Source organism: Rhineura floridana, chromosome 2 (genome assembly GCF_030035675.1).
Source record: "Rhineura floridana isolate rRhiFlo1 chromosome 2, rRhiFlo1.hap2, whole genome shotgun sequence".
NCBI lineage: Eukaryota > Metazoa > Chordata > Lepidosauria > Squamata > Rhineuridae > Rhineura > Rhineura floridana.
The window spans coordinates 79,559,283-79,582,765 of NC_084481.1; the positions used below are offsets into that span (position 1 = coordinate 79,559,283).

The window sequence follows — 23,483 nt, forward strand, 5'->3', positions numbered from 1 at the left end:
AACATAATTAGTGATAGCTCTGTCATTAGATTTCATAGAATAATATGAGTTCTTCATGGGATGGTTGAAATGGTTGTTATGTGCCTTCAAGTCGATTTTGACTTATGGAGACCCTATGAATCAGTGACCTCCAACAGCATCTGTCACAAACCACCCTGTTCAGATCTTGTAAGTTCAGGTCTGTGGCTTCCTTTATGGAATCAATCCATCTCTTCTTTGGCCTTCCTCTTTTTCTACTCCCTTCTGTTTTTCACAACATTATTGTCTTTTCTAATGAATCATGTCTTCTCATTGTGTCCAAGGTATGATAACCTCAGTTTCATCATTTCAGCTTCTAGTGATAGTTCTGGTTTAATTTGTTCTAACACCCAATTATTTGTCTTTTTCATGGTCCATGGTATGCACAAAGCTCACCTCCAACACCACATTTCAAATGAGTAGATTTTTCTCTTATCCACTTTTTTCACTGTCCAGCTTTCACATCCATACATAGGGAAGCATCGTAATTCATCTTACTTTTAGAGTTAATGCTTGGGGTGGTTATTTATTTTTATTTATTTTGCCTCTTTTTAATTTAGTCTCAATGTCAGTAAACAGAACATTTTAATTTATTTAATTTAATTCAGATTTATCTATGAAAACAGCTAGGACAACACTTCCCACCTCTAACGCTTCAGAAGAAATAGCAACTATACTTGCTATTGCAGAAATGTGTGCATCTTGAGGGGCTCAGCGTGACCAGAGAGGACAGAGCAGAATTCAGTACTATGGGAAGAGAAACATTTAGTGGGTCAATGAGAAGGCAGAAAGAAACAATTAAGAGGGCTCATCTCAAACAAACTAGCTTAGATATCACTACAAGCTGAAGAGAACTTAGAATGATGCGATAGCAAGTTGGTCAGTTTAAACACTGGGTAAAATGGAAGCAGCCAAGGCAAGTTACATGGTCATGTACATGATAACATGCTAAAAAAAGGGGGAGGGGGCAATGTTTTAATACTTGTTCATACATGGTAAATCAGGATGGGAGTCACTAATGAGCACTAGCAAGCTAGAGGTGTCTTAGAATGGGAAATCAGATAGGTACTCGGAAGTTTATCAATTTAAAGGTGAGGTAAAATACAAGCTGCCAAAAAACAATTATGTGATTTCTGCACAAATTGTTTAATATATTATTGTACACAATTGCTTGGGCTGAAATGTAAAACAACTGCATTCAGGTGAAAGGGCTAAAAATCATGAGGAATGGAGGAAGCACAAATCTGCAGCAATGACAAATTCTGTCCTCACTTACCATGAGCTGTAGCCAAGGTTTGGTCATGGATAGTGAGGAGAGAGCTTAAACAAATGCCTAACACACAAAGCCAAACATCAGTGCAGCTCAGCCAAGCTCAGGGCAGCACAAGAGTAAAAAGGACTACAGAGGAACATATTGGCTGCAAGCTCCTGTCCACGAGGCCACATACATTCCTGCCACGGCAGTGAGCTGTGGTTTTACTTGTCATATTGTGCAAACCAAATCATGATTATACAGTTTGGAAAACCAAGCCAGATGAATAGTAGAAAGTAAATGCATGAGTGCTGCTTAGAAGTTTACTGTTACAGATCTTCCATCCCGCTGGAGATGGAGAGGCTGCTTAAGTTGTTGCAAGTAGAATTCAGACTTCACAGGAAGCATGCTGCTGACAGTTCCATTGCCAGAAATGCCTCTTTTTTCCCTTTCTTTTTTAATATCTCTCCTGATACAATGACAAGGCAGAGTACACACACATGCATTCTGACTGAGTACTGTACACGGCCAGGCAACATGAAACACGATGCCCCTGTGCCCACTCAAAATCTGTTCATACTGCAAACAAATCATTCTTTAATAGCAATGACAAATAAAAAAGTTTTTTAAAAAACTTCCTTATATGCTTCACATTTCAAATGTTGGATTAAATTAATTGTATGAAGAACTGCTGCTCTAAGATTCATGCTGAGATACAGGAGGGATATTTCCATACCAGGGAAGCAAATGATGTAGTCCTGCTCCCATGGGGTTCTGGTTCCATGCAGTGAAGCTCTGTGGGGCCCAGTAATTTCTGGGATAAACCTTTTCAGATTAATAAAGTACTGTCTTTTACTGCACATGTTACTCTTCCCTCCCAATAAAATTTGTTAATATGGTTGTGTCACCTGAAAATACAAATTCCCTTATAAATTGCAAACTGCCAACTCTAATCCCATTATATAAATATTCAACCTGGGTTCTCTTCTTCATTTATTCACTAATAGGCAAAAAACCTTGTGGTTTAAGAAAGTACCTATAGCCAACAGATATTTCTGTCCAACTTTAAAAAGCAGGGAAATTGGGCAGCTATAGTGAATGCACCAGGGGAGCAGGAGACCTGAACTCCTCTCTGAGATATTGGACTGCCCTACACATTTGTCAAAATGCAAACACAATTTGTGTTGGTCTTTCACAGTCCAATCCACTTCCTCTGTAGCATATGGTGAGTGAAGGCAACACCTGCAATCAGCCCAAATAACAGAAAAAAACGTGCTGTGCTGATCTTGTTTTAGCAGGGAGGAAGCAACAATATTAAGACAGTTGACAGAATTTAAATAGTCATTTAAATATGTTTGATTTACTTTGCAATTTTAGTGAAGTTTCCTATAGTAAATCATTTTTTTTTGCTTCTGTTTCTGAGAATATGTGAAGTACATAAACACTTTGCAACACTAAAAAACTCCAGAAACAATTGTGGAATAATGACACTGACTATTCTGCAGAAGAGTTTTCAATGGACATGAGGAGTGTCTCAGTTTGCACAAGATAAAACAGTGGGAGGTGAAATATATTCTAGCAAAATTCTAGGTGTGCTCCATGTTTTTAATTGACCATGTCCACCTTTCCTTAAGTGGAGTGGTTTAAGCATAGCAGGCTGAACACATACATCTTGGGCAGGCCAAGTTTGTTTTTTTCCAACAGCTAGAGTCATTGCTTAAGTAGCAACATATTGCAATCAGTATAATTTTACATCAAACTGCAGTTTCAGATTCAACTGCTAATGCACCCAAAATAGAAATAGAATATAACCTCCAGCTTGAAACAGAATTTCTCTGCTTTTTAATCCAGGAGGTAAGAAATGGGATCCTGTGCAAGTTTGCTGAGAAAGGATTGATCATTTGCATGCTTACTGAGTTCAGTGGGATTTACTCCTGTGCAATCATGCTTAGCATATGCAAAACTGACCAGTGGGAGGGAGGGAGGGAGAGCTGGAGTGGGTAGGGGAGGAGGAAGGAAGAGAGGAGGAAGGCAGAGGAGAGGGGAAGGAAGGAAAAGGCAGATCTGACCATTTGCATGCTTAGTGAGTGCAATCATGGTTAGGATAGGTAAAACTGACCATGGAGGGGGAGGGGAGGGGAGAGGAGAGGAGGAGATGGAGGAAGGGAGGGGAGCAGAAGGAGGAGGAGGGGGAAGGAGGGGATTGGAAGGGGAGGGGGAGGGGACAGAGAGAGGGAGGAAGGGGGAAGGGGTAAAAGGGAGATGATGGGAGGGAGGAGAGGGCAGATTTTATCATTTGCATGCTTATTGAGTTCAATGGGATTTACTCCCGTGCAAGCATACTTAAGATATGTAAAACTGACCATGGGGGAGGAGGAGGGGGAGGGGAGAAGGGAGGAGAAGGATGAAGGGGGGAAGGAGGGTATTGGAAGGGGATGGGGAGTGGCAGGGAAGGGGCAAGAGGAAGGGGATAGGAGGAGAGGAGGGCAGGTTTGACCATTTGTGTGCTTTTTGAGTTCAATGGGATTTACTCCTGTGCAATCATGCTTAGAATAGGTGAAACTGACCTGGGGAGAGGAACGGGGGGGGGAGGGACGAAGGGGGAGGGGAGGAGATTGGGTGAGTGGGTACTAGGAGGAGGGGATGCCCCTTTCCTTTCCAAAAGGAAAACATTGTGAACAGTATCATTGTTTTTCAGGGTTTCCCCCACCTTTTTATTATACAGCAGGCACATGTAGTCTCCCATCCAAATTTAAACCAAAGCTGTCACTGGCCACATAATACCTTTATTTCATTTTAGACAGTCATGGTTTCACTCAAGGAATCCTGGGAAGTGTAGTTAGTGAAGAGTGCTGAGAGTTGCTAGGAGATGCCCTGTTCCCCTCACAGAGCTTCAATCAGAGGGGCTGACTGTTAAACCACTCTGGCCACTGGAGCTCTCTCAGGGGAATGAGTCTCCTCGCGCACACTTCACAAACTGTACTTCCCAGGATTCTTTGGAAACCATTACTGTCGAAAGTGAAATAAATGTCTGGTGTGGGTGTGGCCCCGATTAGCCAAGCTAAGCAGTTGTGAGTCTGGCTTTTAGAACACTGACAGTTGGTTCTTACTGAGCATGCCCGGGCTTATCATTGAGTTTAATGTTACATTTCTTAAATTAATTAAATATCAAGTGGGCTTTTTTTTTTTACTTTTAAACTGCAGAAGACGGAGGTCAGAGTATGGGGCAAGGTCAGTCATAGGATTACAGGCACTTTGTGAGCATGGCTGATTTTTAATTAATTTCAACAAATTATGTGAACTGTGACAGAAAAACGTCCAAATGGGGTCTGGATTTTCCCCTCTCTTTTTACTCTTTGAATTCTCAATACTCTCTTGACTATTTTGTATATCTCCATGAAAATTTAGAAGGTTGTTAAACAAGCATTTCTGAGTTCAGGACTATACATTTTGTAAGGTTTTGTTTTGAAATGAGCTTATGGGAAGCATCAGAATGGCATGGGGGTATTTTCAATTTAACATTGCGGAATGTGAAAAATCCATGCTGGCTATAGTATACAGCCATTCTCGTGCCTGTATAATAATGTTATTTTCCGTATTTGAAGTCTAATAATTCTCAGTAATTTTAATTCATGAGAACTGGAAGTATTTTGAAAACCTAAGCAGATGTCTGCATTAAAACAAGGAACGTCTAAACGGGTTCTTCCGTATGTACATTATCTATTTAGTTTTTACTAGTTTTATTATATGCTGAAATGTACTATTTTAATGTCATGTTATATAATGCCCTGGGGACCCTCAGGTTGAAGGGCAGGTTGTAAATATAATGAATATTTTTGTACACTATTATGTGTGCTTTTTTAAAAAAAACAATGTACTATGAACCACTCTATGAGAGTAAGTGCAACCTATGCTCATCTGCAATAGTCATGTTCAGCTAATCTCACAGAGCACATAATTATTGCAACATGTTAGGTATGTCAGTAGTGTTCTAAATAAGTCATTAACAGTTAATGTCAATGTACATGCTTCTCCACCAGACCAGCTTTAACAAAATTGTGCTGTCTTACATTAACAGTAGGGTCCCATACAATATTGCTACTTACCTGGATATAAAAAACCAATTAAAAAGGTGAGGTCACATACAGTTGTGCGTATTTATGGTATGCTGGGTAGCCTAGTTCTGTATTAGAAGCCTATATTACTAGTTATAGTTTCTTCTCCCATAATAATTTAGTACACATGTTTAGAATTTACTTGAAAGAAGTGTTAATATATTAACATCCAAGAAGTGCAAAATCTCAGCACAGAATCCAGCCAGTGTTCTTGAGGCTATGTAATGGCCTCTGCTATTATGGAATGCTTCCGATATAGGCACACATTAGCAAGTATGTACATTTCCTCTGATGGCATGAGGAAGCCACAAGGGAAGTCTAATCTTCCTACAGCCCATGAAATCTATGGCACTCTGCAGAAATAATGTTCTAACTGTGGACCACGTCTTTACTTGAAATTAACAGAGAATATGTTCATTTTGTGAACATTTTTGGTTGCTCCCCAACACCCCTTTCCAATCACCCTGAAGTGTTATGAATGTAAGATCGTGTGATTATATGCTTCAGTGTTCACATATGGAAGGCATGCACATTTCCAATAGAAATCCCAACAAATCTGCATGTAGTTCCTGATATTGATACTGTATCCAGGTGGCCACTGCACACATACCCAGTTGCTTTGTACTGATACTGTAGAGCAGTGGTTCCCAACCTTTGTGAGTACTGGACCCCCTTTTTAAGCTCAAAAAAAAAATTCGTGACACACATCCCACGCTAATTGTAATTTTAGCCTCTATTAATTGAAAAAATGGTGTGTGGCAAAAATCACATCTCCAAATATTCCTTTCCATAAAAAGCTCCCTGCAGACAGGGAGGTGGTGCTTTCTTTTCTTAATGCAAAGATTCATCAAATTGGTATCCCCCTCCCCACACACATATAATCTGAAGATGTACAGTCCTGTCTCCCAACAACAGTGGATTACAGTGTTGGACTAAGATCCAGGTTCAAATCCCCACCCAGCCATGAAACCCACTGGGTGATTGTGGGCCAGGCACAGTCTCTTAGCCTGGCCTATCTCACAAGGTTGGTGTAAGGATAAAATTGAAAAGGGGGAACCCTGTGCACCACCTTGAGCAACTTGGAGGAAAGGTGGGATATAAATGCAATAATAATTAATTAAATAAATACATTTCAGCTGCAGTATGTGGACCCCAGCCTCACCCAACCTGCTGACCTTTTTCAAAATAATAACAATAACAGCAATAATAATAATAACAATAATAAAGAAGCAGCAATGTAGTTGTGGTGGGAATGCTAGATTGTGAAGACAAAAGGGTGGACAGATTGAGGAGGGAGGTTAATGCTTTTAGGCCTTGGGATGATCATCAGAACTGGTTACTCGGTTAGTGTGCGCTTGGGGAATGAGAGTGGAGCAGAAGACGGATAAGTGCACACACACACAAAAACACACCTGCCCCTCCTGCAAGCATCTGCAGGCATGCATGCATTTGGGCATGTGGGAGGGGAGAAGCCCTCAACTGCCACAGCATCTTGGAGAGAGAGATGGGGGGGAGTGTAGGTGAAAGAAAAGGGGGATGCTGGCACACACATTTAGCCTCAGAGATGGGCAGGCAAGCAATTTTTAAAAGGAGATGGCAGTGACTCAGGAGCCAAGAAAGGCAAGCAGGCAGGCTGGCTGCCAGGAAAGAAAGGGAAAGGCAGCCTTTCTGTGCAGCCTTGCTTCTTTTTGTTTCACAAAAAGCCCTCTCCTCTCGTTCTGAGTAAGGGTGTTGTCAGCAGCGGCAGTGTGAGGGGACGGGAGTCAGTGATTGTATGCCCTCTTCTTCCTGGTAGCTCCACCCACAGCCTCCTTCAGCATCTGCCATGTGTTTCATAGGCAGATGCCTGCGCTCAGCACACCTGAAAGACATTCTGGCTCTGCAGCAAAAGTCCTCCCCTCTTGCTTGGAGCAAGGGGGAGGTGTGGTCTGCAACGGCAGTGGGGAGCAGACAGTGTCCAGGGAGTGAAGACTGTTTTTAAAAAATGAATAATTCATTTGTTTATTGTTCGCAGCCCTCTCTGGAGTACTTCACAGCCCCCAGGTTGGGAACCAATGCTGTAGAATACAGTTCTTCAGTCTTGGGTCCCCACATGTTGATGGACTACAGCTCCTATCATCTCTGACCATTGGCTAAGGTGGTTAGGGGTGATGGAAGCTGTCATGCAATGACATCTGGAGACCCAAGGTTGAAGAACACTTCTGTCGAGTATACATTTGAGGCATATTGGATAAATGCGTATAATGCTCTGAAATGACTTCAAAAATTACCATAGAGCAAAGAAAAAGTGATAACCATGCCCCCGCTCAACTCCCAACAAGGATCTTCCCTTTCAGAGTGTGCAATGCAAGTCTTACCTCAATAGTATACTGTTCAAATATTCGGAGTTGAAGGAAGATGTCTAACTTAATTTTTCTCTCATGAAAGAGCTCTTCCATCTGTACCTGGGCTTCATCAAGCTGCTGGAGGACAGATTCAATGTGGCTGATGGAGCTATTGTGTGGTGTTTTATTGTTGGAGACGGCTGAATCCCTATGTTAAAGTCAAAGATGAATTGTTATAAATGCAGTGTTGAAAAAGGCAATGAGAAAGAATTAAATGTTTCCAGTCCTATAAATAGCTGAAAAATTCAAATGTTGGAAGAAGTTTTGTCCAGAATTTGCCTCTTTCAGTTGTTGAATGCCTGCATTTCCTTAATGCTACACAGTGAATTGTATGCATCCTTTCATATCTGGTGACATTATGACCTCTGTGCACCAACAAGGGATTGGAAGGAAAGGAGAAGGGAGTGAATGATGCATTAATCTATTGAAACTCTGACTAGTTATCTTTCTTGATTTATTTCAAGTGAGTCTGATTCTCCCACCAATACTCAGTCTATTTCAGAAATTCACCCTCAACCCTGCTACTAGCGTGCTGTACATAGCACTAATAGCTGAATTCATGCCAGAATCCATCACTTGCAGATTAAGTGTGTCAGAATAAATGATATGTTAATATGGAGAGACAGAAATTTCTTGGTATTTCCTAAATTTTTAAAACGCTGCAACATTATCATTGGGTCACAACAGGGAGCTTAAAACAACATCTGAACAATTTCAAAACATATCTCAAAGTAAACTGTATTAAATTATTGTTTCAGCAAAACATTTCCAGTGAAAAACTATTTAAATACAACAATAAGCAGAACTATTAAAAAAAACATAATCAGAAGAAGAAAACATGCACTTGCCCTATGGAATGAGATTTTGTTAGGAATGGGTTGTACTCCTCAATCTCTCCTCCTCTCCCACCCATTCCTTGGCTGTTTGTTATATACCAAACTGGTCAACGAGAAGCACTGCAGCTCTGTACACAGAAGTCACAAGAGCACAAAGCCTCCCTCTTTTCTAAAATCTCTATCAGCGTCAATCCTGCCACTGTGGTACAAGCAGGGGAGGGGAGGGGAACTCCATCTCACTTGCTTTCAACTGGCAGATTCAGCTCGCATTTAAAGCCAAATTTGTAAGATTTGCATTTCCTAAAACAATATGAGAACAAAAACATAGACATCATTCAAAATTTGCACTTATTTGGATTTTGCAATGTTCTCCAACCAGTGTTTACAAAAATACATATACTAGGAGAAAATAGGTATAAAATTGAATATATTAGTGGAAAAATGCATTATATCAGGATAAAGTATCTGCAAAAATATGTACATTAGTCAAAACGGTAGACAAAAATGTGTTTTAATAGGAGAAATTTGCGCTAAAATTTTTAAAAATTGTGAATTGCTGCAGAAATGTGGAGAACTGAATTTAAGATCGGAAAAATGAGAAACTGAGAAAACTGAAAATGACTGATTCTTCCATCCCTAGGCCTAGGCTCTATTTCTTAGTGTTATGAACCCTGCCCTTGGAATTCCTGTGCTGGCCCGAAGAAGACTATGATTCAGATGAAGCACCAGTCACCCCACTCGAAGGGGAGCCCCTAGTAACATTCTTCCTCAGCCTGAGGATGTGTTCTTCCTTTATCCTTGGAGTTGGAGGATCATTCCTCTGCAGCCTCAACTGCTTCACCACCATACAGGAGCATACAAATGCAAAACAGCTACAGTCATATTAAAATATTACAAACATTCCCCTAGCATAGTGGTACCACTGAAAGATCAAGCTCTGCCAGCCTTTTTAAGGTTCCAGATTAACATCCACTGAGACAATATTTTCCTAAACTCAGTTAGCAACTGAGAGCTGCCCAGGCTCCTGATCTGCCTTGCTCTGCCCTGGACTGGACAAGGCTCTGGGATTCGTTACCACTTCCCCTGTGGGTTCAAGCCCCAGCAGGGGCATTTAGGACCAATTTATACCTTATTGGTAGGAGCGTGAAAGTGAGTTCCCAGTAGTTTCTTATCATATTCCAGTAATGTATGGATCAAGGGCCAATGACATGGTTTCTGACCATCTGATTATTACTAAGAGGAAGCAGCTACCACATCACTGCTGATAATATATCAAATTTGATCTGAGCAAATTTGATCTGACCCCTTTTGTGGTGGCAGTTGCAAAACTGCATGTGGGGCTTTCAGTGATCTTCAGTGACAAAGCACATGATTTTGAGGGAAATAACTTATTGGGCTAGCAAATACAATCATCCCCCCACCTTCATCCCAGTTACAAGGGAAATTTTGGCAGGAAATGGCAGTCATAGGAAGGAACATAGGAAGCTGTCTTATACTGAGCCAGACCATTGGTCCATCTAGATCAGCACTGTCTACAATGACTGGCAGTGGCTCTCCAGGGTTTCAGGCAGGAGACTCTCCAGGACCTACTGGAGATGCTGGGGACCTTCTGCATGCAAGGCAGATGCTCTGCCACTGAGCTACAGCCCTCCCCCAGTCATTAGTGCTCTAATTAATGTTCACATGCAAATAGCAGAATTCTGTATCTCACAAGAGCTGTAGGCCAGCTATCAGTGACATTTTGGACTACAGCTGTCATCAGCCTTGGCCGGTACAGCCATGCTGATGGGATTTGTAGCCCCAAAACAACTTGAGACTACCAGGTTAGCAAAAGCTGCTGTAGGTGAACAAGATCTGATTAATACAAAAGAAAGAAAGTAGTGGGGAGGTTGAAACACAGTAAGTACTGATCCCAAAAAGGAGCAAAGAGAAGCAGCTCCCTGGATTTTCATGGTAACTTAACCACAGTCACAGTACACATTTGGGAGGCAATGGTATTCCTGGCAATTAAGCAGTGACAGATCAATCTGTCTCTGCTTGCTGCTCAGACAATCCAACCAGTCTTCAGATTTTCTTTGTCCTGATAAGACTCAGGCTTATCCTGGCTGCATCCAATTCCATCTTGGATTTGTGAAAACCCTCCCAATAAAGTTCAAAAACAGAAACAAAGTTTCATTTTGGGATGATACAGGTTTGTTCTTCCCACAAGGGTCATGGCTATTGCCAAAGAAAAAAAACAACAAATATGGCTGAGAAGCAGGGAGATGGGGAAAGGAAGTAAGGATAGGGTTCACTTAAAGCTGAAGAAGCCTTCTGCCTGTAGGCTTCCATGATGTTTGAGCAATCTTGGAAAACAGTGATATGGAGCAAGCCCCCAGGCAGAACACTGAACTGAAGAGAATCATGGAAGCGTGAAACAGTCTGAGAGGAAACTGGGTGGGTCCCAGTTATAGGAAAGAGAATTCCTAAAAGACATTGGCTTTGACACAGAGGGCAATCTCAGGGCTGGATATTCAATGTTAATTAATTCAAGCACTAGGCTGTTACATATATAATACAAGTTTCCCAACTCATAGTGACAAAGTTGTCACAAGGGGTCCCTGACCAATCAGAACTCATACCCAGGTGACTGAGACATCCCTCATGGGTGAAAGTAGATCTATTTCCCAGGAATTGTAAATTTAGATTTAATCTAATTACTGGAGGAAGGAGCTTGACAGAGACTGCTTCTGTTATTGTCCAGTGTGAATTAATGTTCAATAAGGGTGTCTACTTGCATTATATATGGTAGACATTCCAGGGACTAATTAGGCTTGCCCTTACACAATCCATTATGTGTGGTGGTTAGGACTGGGAAATCCCTCTGTACAAAAACAACTATGGGGAAGATACTTGGAGGGAACCCCTATATGATCCCGATACTTAGCTTGAAATACCTTGACTTCCTCTGATTCCTTGCATTTGTGCTGCACTCATGTCTCAAAGCAACATCAAAATAAACACACAGGTCACATCTGCACCATACATTTAAAGCATTATTATACCACTTTAAACAATCATGGCTTCCCCCAAAGAATCATGGGAACTGTAAAGGGTGCTAAGAGTTTCTATGAGACCCATATTCCTTTCAAAGAGCCACAGTTTGGGGGCATGTGTAGAGTTCCAGAGTTCCAGTTGAAGCAAGCTTCAGTTCCAGCTGAAGCAAGTGAGCTTCTAGTTGGAGAAGCAGTACCATTTGCACACTAAAATTCAGGAACAATAAAAAGGTCTTCCCACCTCTTATCTAAACAATAAATGTGATATTGCCTCTTGAATCTGCATGAGAAGAATGTTCCATAAATAGGACACCACAATAGAAAAGGCCCTCCCCCATACAAAATCTCTGAAGGCCTAGATTGCAGAGGCTATAGACTCTTAAGGATGGTCTCTGAAGCAGGCCTCAGATTTTTGACAGATCATATGGGAAAAGGGAATCCTTTGAGTATTATTTACTTGCTTGTTTGCTTATCGTATTTCTGAACTGCCACATAAATTATTATGTAATAATTCTTAACGTGAGTTCTCTAGCTGATCCAGGATTCTCAGGACAATGCAGAGTTTAAACAAATCAAAACACATAAAAACATAAAATCAATCAATAAGATATAAATTACAACACAGCATTAAAATCCTGGAGAAAATCCACCAAAACTAAAATTCAGAGAGTTAAAACACCTCATGGGGCAAAACACATCACTATCATAACAGTAGAGAGACTGTTGCCAGTAGCAGGCACTATGGGTAGATATGAATCCTCCAAATGCAATCACAGATCCTGCTAAACAGAAAGCTCCTGCAGGTGGTGAAATATGTATTCAGTGTTATATGAAGCTACATGTTTTGTTTAGTGGTTGCCAGAGAGTGGCTAGCAGGGGTAAGGAAATAAATCACCAGGTCTGTTCATAACAGTTTAACAATATTCTGTAAATATCAACCTCAAAAATATTTACACAATGATCATTTAATCATACTCACTTTAGCTTTTCTACAGTTCTTCTCATCCATTATACAAAGTGGCCCAAAGTGATTTAAGGCTACTTTTTTTACTAGTCTCCACAAATCATCCTTTGCCATTTCAATATAATAAAATATTCTGAACCTACTAAATAAAATAGCAGGGCAGTGATAAATGTCCACATTCAATTCTAAGTTATGCTCCCACTGTTCATTGTCCCTCTGATGCAATGTGAATCAATTTACCTGAGCTGCTGGATTAGATCTTCACCTTCTTTGATTACATTGAGGGTTGCATCTAAGGTAGCTGTTTGCTGCTGCTGAAACTGTTTAATGAGTTCTTGAACAGCATCTACTGAGTCAGCACAGACATCTTCCAAGAGCTCCTTCTGCAGGTCTTCCATCCATGTCCACAGCTGTAAAGAAAGGAAAGAAACACAAATTGAAAGACATAGAAAGGGGAGAGGGAAAGGGGGAGGGGGAAAGGGGGAGGGGAAAGAAAGAGGAAGAGATTGAGTTTTAACCCTTTAATCCTCTAAAGCCAGCTCAAACAGTATTAATCAGAATACTATAGCACAGCATGTCAGATGCTAAAGGACACTGAAAATTATATGTTTTGAACAACTGTATATTAGATGAAGTAATCTGTAAACTCATATTAAAATGAATATACATTATGAGCCCATATAGAATGTGCTGTAGTTTCTTGTCTTTTTATGAAGAGAGAATACAGAGAAGATTACAGAATATAAACAATTTTTTAAATATATCAATGATATATAATGGTTATACCACCTCTCTGAATACAGGACTTCAGTTCTCATATAGGCTCTGAGTTTATTATGGCTTTTTTGGATTTTATGAAATGTTCATAAGATTAAGAAAAGAATACTCCAAATTCTCTATAGTCAGTTTTCAACAAATGGGCCGTCATTTTCTGTTGCCTTTGTACAGAAGCTTAGCTTAAGACAAACCTTCTAAAGACTAATGCCACAAAATAATAAATTAACTCTTCCTACTTTACTAGCAGGATATATGCTCCTTTAACAAATCTCACCTAAATGTGACACACATTATCAACTTATGAGGTAGAGCAATACTCCTTCAATTAACACAATCTGACCTAGTGAAATGCAAAGGTCCTCTAACCCTCAGCATTTTGCAAGATTGGATCCTAAGGCAATGGTTTCCCATCAGGATTCAATAACAGAATTTTCAGAATCTATCAGGGCCCAAATACTGCACAATTATTATTTTTTACATTCTGCTTGCTGTGCTAAAATGTAATTGCTGAATTTACTCTTGAATAAGCATATCTCTAAGCAGTAGCTACAGACATTTTGCTGTAAGTTATTATCTAAATGCAAACTGTCTTTACTGTAATGTAGTGGTATATAGAAATCACCTCTTTTAAACACTCCAAAAAGTAGAAGCCTGTGATCTAATTTTCCAAGCTCAAACCAATGTGTACTTGGAATTTGAGTAAGCTCAAAATACACACAGAGAGATGTATCTGTGGAGTTGCACTCTTCACTGAAGTTAACATGGATCTCTTTTTGCACATGGTAGAGACAGGTTCCAGAAAGACACTAGTATTGGCAACACATATACACAAGCTCTCGGGCTTATTTGCTCACTGGGAAAAACATTCCCCTGAGGGGCAAACTAAGTATTACAGCAAAGTAAACCAGGGGGTAAACTGCACTGTATGCAAATATGTGCAGCTAAGCTCTGACGGTATTATTTTTAATTTAAAAATCACCTTGGAAGAGGCTTGGGCTATTACAATTTTTTCCCCTACTAGCAATTTACCCTGCTCAAAATCGCTTTCCTCCAAAGACGCTCCCTCGCTCCATCACGGGGTTCCAATGCATGTTTACTATGGAAAACACCCTCATAAAATGGAAGAGAAGAGAAGAGATTAAGTAGTGCCCCCTCTTTTGCCCACTGTGTCTCAGCTTCTAAAAACAACCAGGGCTCCATGACATGTATTTGCATATAGCATCATTTGTCCCTTAGTCCCTTAATGCATTTCTCCCAAACCTACTTCAGGCAGCATAGCAATCCAACCACCATTTGGAAATTGCTCTCCTAAGGAGGTAATGTGTAAAGAGACTATAATATTCTTTGTGGGCACAGTAGCCACACTTTCAGCAAATACATTTTGCAATGTGCAGCATAAATTCAACAATGGGCACCCCCCACCAAATGTGACAAATTTATAGATTACAATTATACTCTACTTCAGGCCCCAATGCCCTTAAGGCAATTAAATAATGAATTCTATTTTTGTCTGTCTTTCTAATAGTGACCTAAAAAATTCCAGATTGATCCACTAATTCTACGCAGTCAGGATAATTTTTCTAAAATGTTTAGATTAAAGTATCCAGGAAGATGTTCACCCCCATGGCGAGCAATGTGAAAAATGGTAGCCAGTTCTTAGCATTCCCGGTCTGCACAAAAGCTTCCTAAAACATACGGGGCTGTTCCTTACCAAGCTTGCTCTGAGGAGAGAGTGTAAAAATTGCATCAAGAGCTAGTTATCAGCCAGAGAGACCTAATAATTAAAAAAGTATCAATAGAAATAAAAAATGTCTCCTCAAATCAGATTGGTTATTGATTCAGCAGGTTCATGTCCTCCCCATTCATTTGTTTTATATATGCCCTGCTTTTCATGGAAAGTTGGCACCCAAAGTGGGTTGCCACAATTCAAATCATCATAAAGTTGCAAAATAAAATGTTAGGGACGTATTCCTTTTCTGTGGGTGAAGATACTTTTCACATGTGAAAGGACAATGATCCAATCCAATAATGTTTAACCCAGTCCGTCAGTATATCTACCTATGATGATTTGAAAATTTAAAGGAAACATGTATAGGTAGTCACAGGTAACAATGACCCTCTACATACTTCCTTGATATTGTCAAAGTACTCATCCATTTGCAGAGGAAATGCATTCCATAAACATGAACCAACAAGTGTGTTTTCTCTCTCTATTCCAACATTTCATTTCATTCTTACAACATTCTGTCAAACACTTATGTGACCAAGAAACAAAATGCAGGACGAGGCTTTGGGGAGAGGAGCAGGATTGATTCATTATCGACAGATTCATCAGAAGGGTGGGGTAGAAATTTGATCTGCATTTTAAGCTGAATTTATTAAATTCGCACTTTCCAAAAGAATACATGAACCAAAACATAGCTGTCCTTCAAAATTTGCACTTATCCAAATTTTGCGATGAAGTTCTCCAACAAAGGCATACATTAGGTCGAAATGTGCATTAAAATGTAGATATTAGTGAAACTAGCATATAAAATGCATTATATTAGGATAAAGTGCTTGCAAAAATGTGTACTAGTCAAAACTGCATACAAAAATAGTTTTAACAGGAGAAATTTGCATTAAAATGCTGAAGAATTTTCATGAGGATTTTCTTTAAAAAATCATAAATTGCTGAAAAAATGTGGACAACTGAATTTAAGACTAGAAAAATGAGAAACTGAAATATCAAAAATAAACGGAACTATTGATCGATGGTTTCTGTGTCTGATAGATGGGGAGATGGCCTGTTCTGCATGGTTTCACATTCCCCTTTGTTTCACAAAGCAATATTGTCATCTCAGTGAGCTGGAAGAGGTTCAGCATGACTGGGGAAAACTCAGGCAGCAATATACACCTTCCATGTATTTCCAGAATCGGCTTGGAATCTGCAAGGAAGCGGCAATTTTGGGTTATAAGAGATCTGCCCTCCAAGAGATCTGTTAGAAAGTCTAGAGGTGAGTACCTAGTCCTGGTCAGGCAGTTGTCAAGGTCCAAGAGCAGAGGAGCCTGAGGAAGGGACATAGTCAGAATTTGACAAATTTTGGTTAGGTTACAAAAGGTGACAGTCCAAGAGGAGGTAACGCACAGGCATCTCTAGCACAACTTTTATGCATGACAAATTGTTCAGACAGAGAAACCAAGTCTGAAGCAACAATATGAGGATAACTTGCTCCTGTGATCAGTCCAGTTCAGCTGGGCTGATGAGCCACAGTACATTCTCTCTCTCTCTCTCTCTCTCTCTCTCTCTCTCTCTCTCTCTCTCTCTCAATATATTTTATTTATATAAATAAACAGGTACAACAGCATGAGAATCGTAGACACAAAGCATAGATACAATACCCTGTCTGGCCATGATCTGGGTAGCACTACAAAACAACAAAGACCAGGACAATAACCCCCTGAAAGCTGCCTAGTGGGACAGAAAATAAGATGCCTGGATTCTGCTATCAGATTCTCCAATTCAGGCTCTCCAGCACCTTATAGGAAGATTCTGGGCCTGCTCTGGAAATGGTCCCACTTTAGACAGAATCTGTTTGGGGCAAAAGTATAGCCCATCCCATAATGTAGGCATTCTTGTAAAAAATATATCAGCTAGATACTATTCAATGTTCAAGAAAGCCTCTACTGGTGTTTCTGTACAAGTAGGATGTCCTTGCTTCACAGTAGAGGATTTGTAGTGCCAAGAGAGCTTAGAGCTTAGAAGGACAGGGTATTACATTTCCCAATAAGTGATAAATACTGCTACCGCTGAGCCACAATTACAGAACCTTAAATACTGGTTTAATATACCACCTAGTGGTGATAATCAACAAGATGGGAGCAGGCAACTTAAAACTAATGGTCAGACATAAAGCCAGTATGAGATCATAGAATAAGACAATTAATGGCATAAAATAAAGAACAACAAAACTTTGTGTACCTTTCCCTTCCTATAAAAATCAAAGAGGCACTGACTGAAATTAATGGGCTGCAAGTCAACAATAAACAAAAGTAGTGTGTAATACTGGGCACAGGTTCTCTGGAGTTTCAGGGAAGAGCAAGTAGAGCCTGCTCAACCCAAAATATAAATCCTAAAACTGGGGGGGGGTTTACTCACAGGTATCATGATAAGTCATGACAGCGTTGTCATAATTTTCTTATCTATGTTTGCTTACAACTTCTGATGGTAATATTTCACCTACCTAGTATGTTTCTTATCTCTTTGATCTTAAAAGTAAGATCACTGCACAGTAAGTAACATGCCACAGGGAGACAAGATCGTGCCCGAATAACAGGAGAGCTGTGCACACATTTCCAAATGTCAGTTATGAGCATATACACAGGCTTCAACAAGCCATTTAATTTTAAGTAATTTACAACAAACAAATCTCAGGATTGTGGTGTGCCTACAAACTGTAGCGTTTGAATATAACTGTTACTGCATCAGCTGATAAGTACTTATGGGCTAGCTGAATATGTGGGTAGACCCTCCTAAACCAATAAAGAGATACTTGAATCATGAAATGAATGCATATTGTCTTCCATGCTCCATCCATAGCTGAAAGTGTTTCATGCCATTCAAGATGCTGAAGGAAGACCCATACACTGCAAACCAAACCATTTCCTTGACGCCAGCTTATCTGTGACCAAAGATGTTTGTTTGCTCAGGCTCCCCTAACTCTGTTGCAGCTTATTACAAATTACTTGTTTGTACTACATAATTCAGCTAATACTGGCAAAGCCTTCAGCTCCTGTGGGTGTCTTTATGGATCAAGAGTACTGTGGCACACAGATGCTACAGTGCATGAAAAAACAATGATTCAGATTAATCCTTTCTCCTCACAGAATAAAACTTATATTCCGAAGGCACACTCTGCTGAATAGCCTTTGGTCTAAAGAGGGAAAAATGTGAAGCATGCTTTAATGACAACCCCAGGGGCCTCCAATTTCAACGCTCTGTCCTGTCTGTCTGCTGCAAGAGAGTCTTATCTTTGTACATTTTTCACTTGAACTAAAGCAGCATTTACTCTAGTCCTAAGCGAGCAACTGAAAAACGCATGGGAACATGTATTTTGGGCCCATTTTAAATAATATGAAAACTATAACCATCTCCGATCATCAACTGAATTTTTAGTTAGAAAGCTACTAGAAATAGTAAAACCAACAGATGCTTCATTAAAATGAAATTCCTCAAGAAACAATTATTGCTCATTTACGTCTGACAATGCCATTGTGATTGATAATCTTTATCAAAGAGCTCAAGTCCAGTGAAATTAGTATAAAGTCTACATTAATACTATTTGCTTATCATGAACTTGGTGCACCTTGCTGCCCTCTCATGAGATTGCTGTAAATTTGCATTTATTTTTTTTTTAGTTCTACTTTCCTTGGAGTTAGATTGTGCAAATCAAATGACAGAAAATTTGTGATTTTTGCAAGATATATAATTTGTTCATGTCTTACGAGTTTTCATGCTGTACATTCCTCATTCAGTCTTACTATATCTTGCTATACTTTCTTGAGTGTTGCAGGCTTTGCAACATAGGCCCAATATTATCACACTGCAAGCATCTTACCTCTTTGGTATGAGTGTGGAAGGAGACTGACATGTCCAAAAGAAGCTTCCTCTGTTCTACTCTTCTGACAAAGTCCTGAATCCGCACTTCTAGATGCCGTGCTGCCTTGTAGATCTCTTCAGGATCACACTCTCCAGTCTGAGCCAACTGTTCTGCAGCTTCCAGGAGCTTGTCTGCATTAGTATAGGTATTCTACCAGTGAACAGACCAAGAAACAGAGTGCAAGTCACAAGTGTCAACTAAAGCTCTAGTATGAGTATTCACACTTCTAAAATGCGGGAACAGAAACCAGCATTTTAAAACAACAGCAGTTATTCTAACTGATGCTCTCTGCAAGACGAGCTAGCAAAATCTGACATAGACTAATCTCCAAATAGCCATGAAATAGTTTCTCATTTAAAACACATAACCTCTCCAGAGCTAGCTTGTTTGACAGATTAAGAAGGCTCAGCATTCACTTACTTCCATGATCGCTGGAATCTTTAAAAGATGACGTAAAGTAAGAAGCAACTCAGAGAGTTAACTACTTCGGAAACAGACATGGTCTCCCAGGAGATATTTCACAATGCATTTAGTTAAGGAGGAGTGCTGATGGCTAGCATGTTGCAGCATGTGAATGGCATGAACTAGGAACACCACCTCTTTTTTAAAAAGTGGTTTCTCACCACTTATTCTTGTGTACTGGCTCAGGAAGCACTCCATTTGTGACAGGCTGACCCTATGTACAAACATCTTACAGACTCATGGAAATCAACAGGATTTAACAACTCACCCAAGTGCTGGATTATTTCTCCTTCAGCTGTTTCAATGCACACAGGGGCTCTGACATGCATGTGGAACTACATGCAAGGAAGGGACACCCTATTCTCTACAAAAGGGCTGGGGGAACTTGTGGCCCTCCAGAGATTGCCGGACTCCTAACTCCTATTAGTCCCAGCCACCATAACCAACGGCCAGGGATTATTGGAGTTGGAGTCCAGAAACATCTGGAGAGCCACAAGTCCCCCCGCCTTGCTCTACAATGTCAGGGGAGCTCAAAATGCACAATCCTTTCGCATCATGGAGTATTGACTGACATTGGAGAGAATAAGGCAGTCTCTGTGTGCACAGAATTCCTTGGAGTTACAGATACAGTTAAGTATCAAATGCCAAACTTCATTGGTGAATCTGGCAGCTGGCACAAACTGACTCATATTTTGCTGTAGTTTTCAGTACAGAGTTTGTTTCAGTGTTAATATATTTATGAGTATTTTCTGGCAGCCTGTAGAAAACTCTGATAAAGCTGGAGGGTATGTCCCATGCAACACGACTCTACAGAATCCAATAGTCATCTGAATGCAACTGATGAAGTCATGATTTGCAGAATACAAACCAGAACTATTACATGTATAGATAACAGTTGACCTCAGAAGTGCAGACTAATTTTTAATAAATACATAAATAAAATTAATTGAGCAACAAACGCTTAGAAATTTTGTTATATTGAACAGTATATGTTATTAAAATAAAAAATAAAAATCAACTTAATATGGTGGATGAATATAATAGGTGGAACCCAGTTAGTATCCTTGTACTCACAGGTCTTTTGATCCAACTGAGGTATTCCTAATAGGAAAGGGGAGGCGATGAGTGCTACTTCCCCATACCTCCACCAGCCCCCCATTCCATCTTCCACTGTGTTCTGGAGGTTCCCCCAGTTCTCTGGAGCTGATTTGGGGAGGCACTAGGACTGCAGAAGGGAAGGTGAACAGGTGAAAATAATCTCCCCTTCTGTTAGTACATGACTTCATTGGATCAAAAGGCTTTCATGTGTGCAAGGGCACAATTGGATTCCACCCTCTGCGTGTAAGAATGCTTTTAGGACATTTTCAATATGCCCATAAAATCATCATAAGATAAACCTGAGACTGGACATCACAAATCCTCACATAGCCACTGGTTTATATTGCAGTATTCACTTCTGAATATACTGTATCTCCCAGTTTTTTCCTTCTATATAGCTTTTGACAGCATGCAGAGCTCAATATTTTTTTCCCACACAACACTTTCCTTTTCTAATATTCCAAGTGATCATGGGTAACTGGATAGACTCAACACACATGATGTTACGCAAGGCCCTTCTTATACGATCCGTGAAGATCGTCTACTACATTCTCAAATATTATCTAGTTACCTAGAAACACACTCTAGGGTGAAAATCATTATATTAAAACAACAGCTACCATGAAGAAATTAATATATTGCTAACAAAACACTAGTACTCACTCAAAAAATGTGGGAGATAGGATTTACCCCACCCCTCATTTTGTCTATTGTCTATTGTTTGAGGAATGTGCTGTGAAATGTGAAATGGCAAAAACGGCAAGAAGCATTGGTTTCACACTAGTTTGGCTTCAATGTTATCAACAGGTACTCAAATCTGATTGGCTTCATCATGCGATACCTAGTTAATAATTGATTAGATGGGATTACCTCAAGAAGCACTTGTTTTGTTTTAGTTCAAGGTTGCAATTTGGGGGAAAGAAGCAGATGTAAACAGGAAGACAAAAGCATGTGAAAAAAGGAAGCAGGAGGGGTCTGGGAAATGTCTCCCTCTTGAAACCCTGCTGGAACCCTTGATGTTTTTGTAAATTTGGTGCAGTTCTAAAAAAAACCCCAAAACCTACAGATTCTTTTATTTGCTATTTCTTAACCCACCCTGCTAGTAGTAGGTCTTTTTGCAATAGTTGACCTTTGCTTTTATGGTGTTTTTAACGTTTTTATTGTACGGTTGTTGTTTTTAACTTGTTGTAAACAACTGTGATGTTTTTAATGAAATAGCAATATACAAATTATAAAAAAATAGAATCATAGAGTTGGAAGGGGCCTATAAGGCCATCGAGTCCAACCTCCTGCTCAATGCAGGAATCCAAATTAAAGCATACATATAAATAAATAAACAAGATGTGTGGTAGAGTGGGCACAAGATAGTGCTTTTCAGTAATGGCTCCCACAATTTGAAACAGCCTTCCTGATGTTTGTATATTTTATTTAACAGATTATACCACTTTTAAGGCAAAAAGGCCTGTCAAAGCTGTTTACAACCATATACAATACATATCTATGACATCCAACAATAATATCATTAACAGTTGTATCCAATGAAGTCATCCCTTTGGTGCAAGGACTTCTGCTTGGGCAATGGAACTTCATCTCAGTCTTGTGTCATGCATGACCCCATCTGTTCTGAAGGGTTGGGGGGAAACCCCTGTAATGGATTTAGGGGGAATGCAGTAGGGAAGAGGAGGGAGACAAAGTTCTGCTGCACAAGGAGAAGTCCTTGCACAAATGGGATGACTTTGCTGGCTACAACCCTAAATATTTAAAATATCCATTTCCATCTAAAGTGCACAGACCAATAGATAATAAGTAACTCAGCTATCTTAGAAAAAACATCCAAAAGGCAGATCTTAATTAGCCCCAAAAGACATAAAAAGTAAATAGTACGTTTTAAGGTGGTTTTCGTTAGGGTCTATTAGTCAACAGACTTTTGATGTATACTCCTAAGTTAAACTGCTGCCACTTTTTAACAATGTTAGTAATATTGTTTTATTTTGTCATTTATTTTATTGTATTTGTCTATACAATTGATACAAATCATACTGATGATTTTTATAAGCTGTCTGTATTATATATTTTACAGAAAGAATGGGTATACATACTAGAAACAAACATATCTGTCACACAGCAGTATCTTGCTTTGCACCATTTCCAGTTAAGACAAAGCCAATTTTCCATTTCAATTATCTTAATAACCTCTCTGTGATAATCTATGAATAATCACCTCTTGAAACTGATAAAATATCCCATCACAGGCACAGGAAAACTGACTACAGGATACAAAATGGCAAACTCACAAATGTACGCATGTATAATTATTTTGTATCTGAAAGAACTACAAAGGCATCATTTATTCACTACTAACAGAAAGTAATGGCAAATACAATTTTTGAAAAGGTCACAGGAAAAAAACTATCACAGGCTACAAAGTTAGATGCATTAATTTACCTGAACAGCTGACCATGTTACTTAATATGTTTTATGTTTTCATTCATTTCATATAACACATGGTAAAAAAAGAGTGTGACTATAAATTAATAACTGGAAATTGAGCACTGAAGGGGAAGGAGGGCAAATGAGATCACTGGTGGGGCATGATCTCAGTTAGTTCCTAGCTTTGTCTGGCCCAGAGTGGTGCTTCAAGCCCAACAGGACTAGCACATTGTACTGAACAAAACTATACAGAAGGGTTGCAGTTCTCTTATCTGTGCCAGTTCTCTCTCATTCTGTGGAACTGATAGGCAGTTCTGTTCCGTGTTGGTGTGTTTATTGCTATCTCCTTCTTTTACTGATTTGAAAACCATTTAGATCTGGTCACGGCAGAGACAGACAGACCGACAGACTGACAGACAGACAGACAGACAGACAGACTCATCTGTCTGCTCCCTCCCCGCTTGGATCCTGTT

The 23,483-nt window shown here is 39.8% G+C and overlaps 1 protein-coding gene across 8 annotated transcripts in view; it reads right to left on the reverse strand.

The window, feature by feature from the left end:
* The window catches only part of KALRN (kalirin RhoGEF kinase), an 872,788-nt gene that overhangs the window by 292,620 nt on the left and 556,685 nt on the right, over nt 1–23,483 (reverse strand). For all 8 annotated transcript variants that reach the window (XM_061609058.1, XM_061609049.1, XM_061609051.1 and 5 more), the window contains 3 exons: nt 18,979–19,170; nt 12,845–13,014; nt 7,743–7,917 (listed from right to left, as the gene is read on the reverse strand). In XM_061609058.1, the coding sequence (XP_061465042.1) occupies nt 7,743–7,917; nt 12,845–13,014; nt 18,979–19,170 (537 nt within the window). The remainder of the gene's footprint in view (nt 1–7,742; nt 7,918–12,844; nt 13,015–18,978; nt 19,171–23,483) is intronic.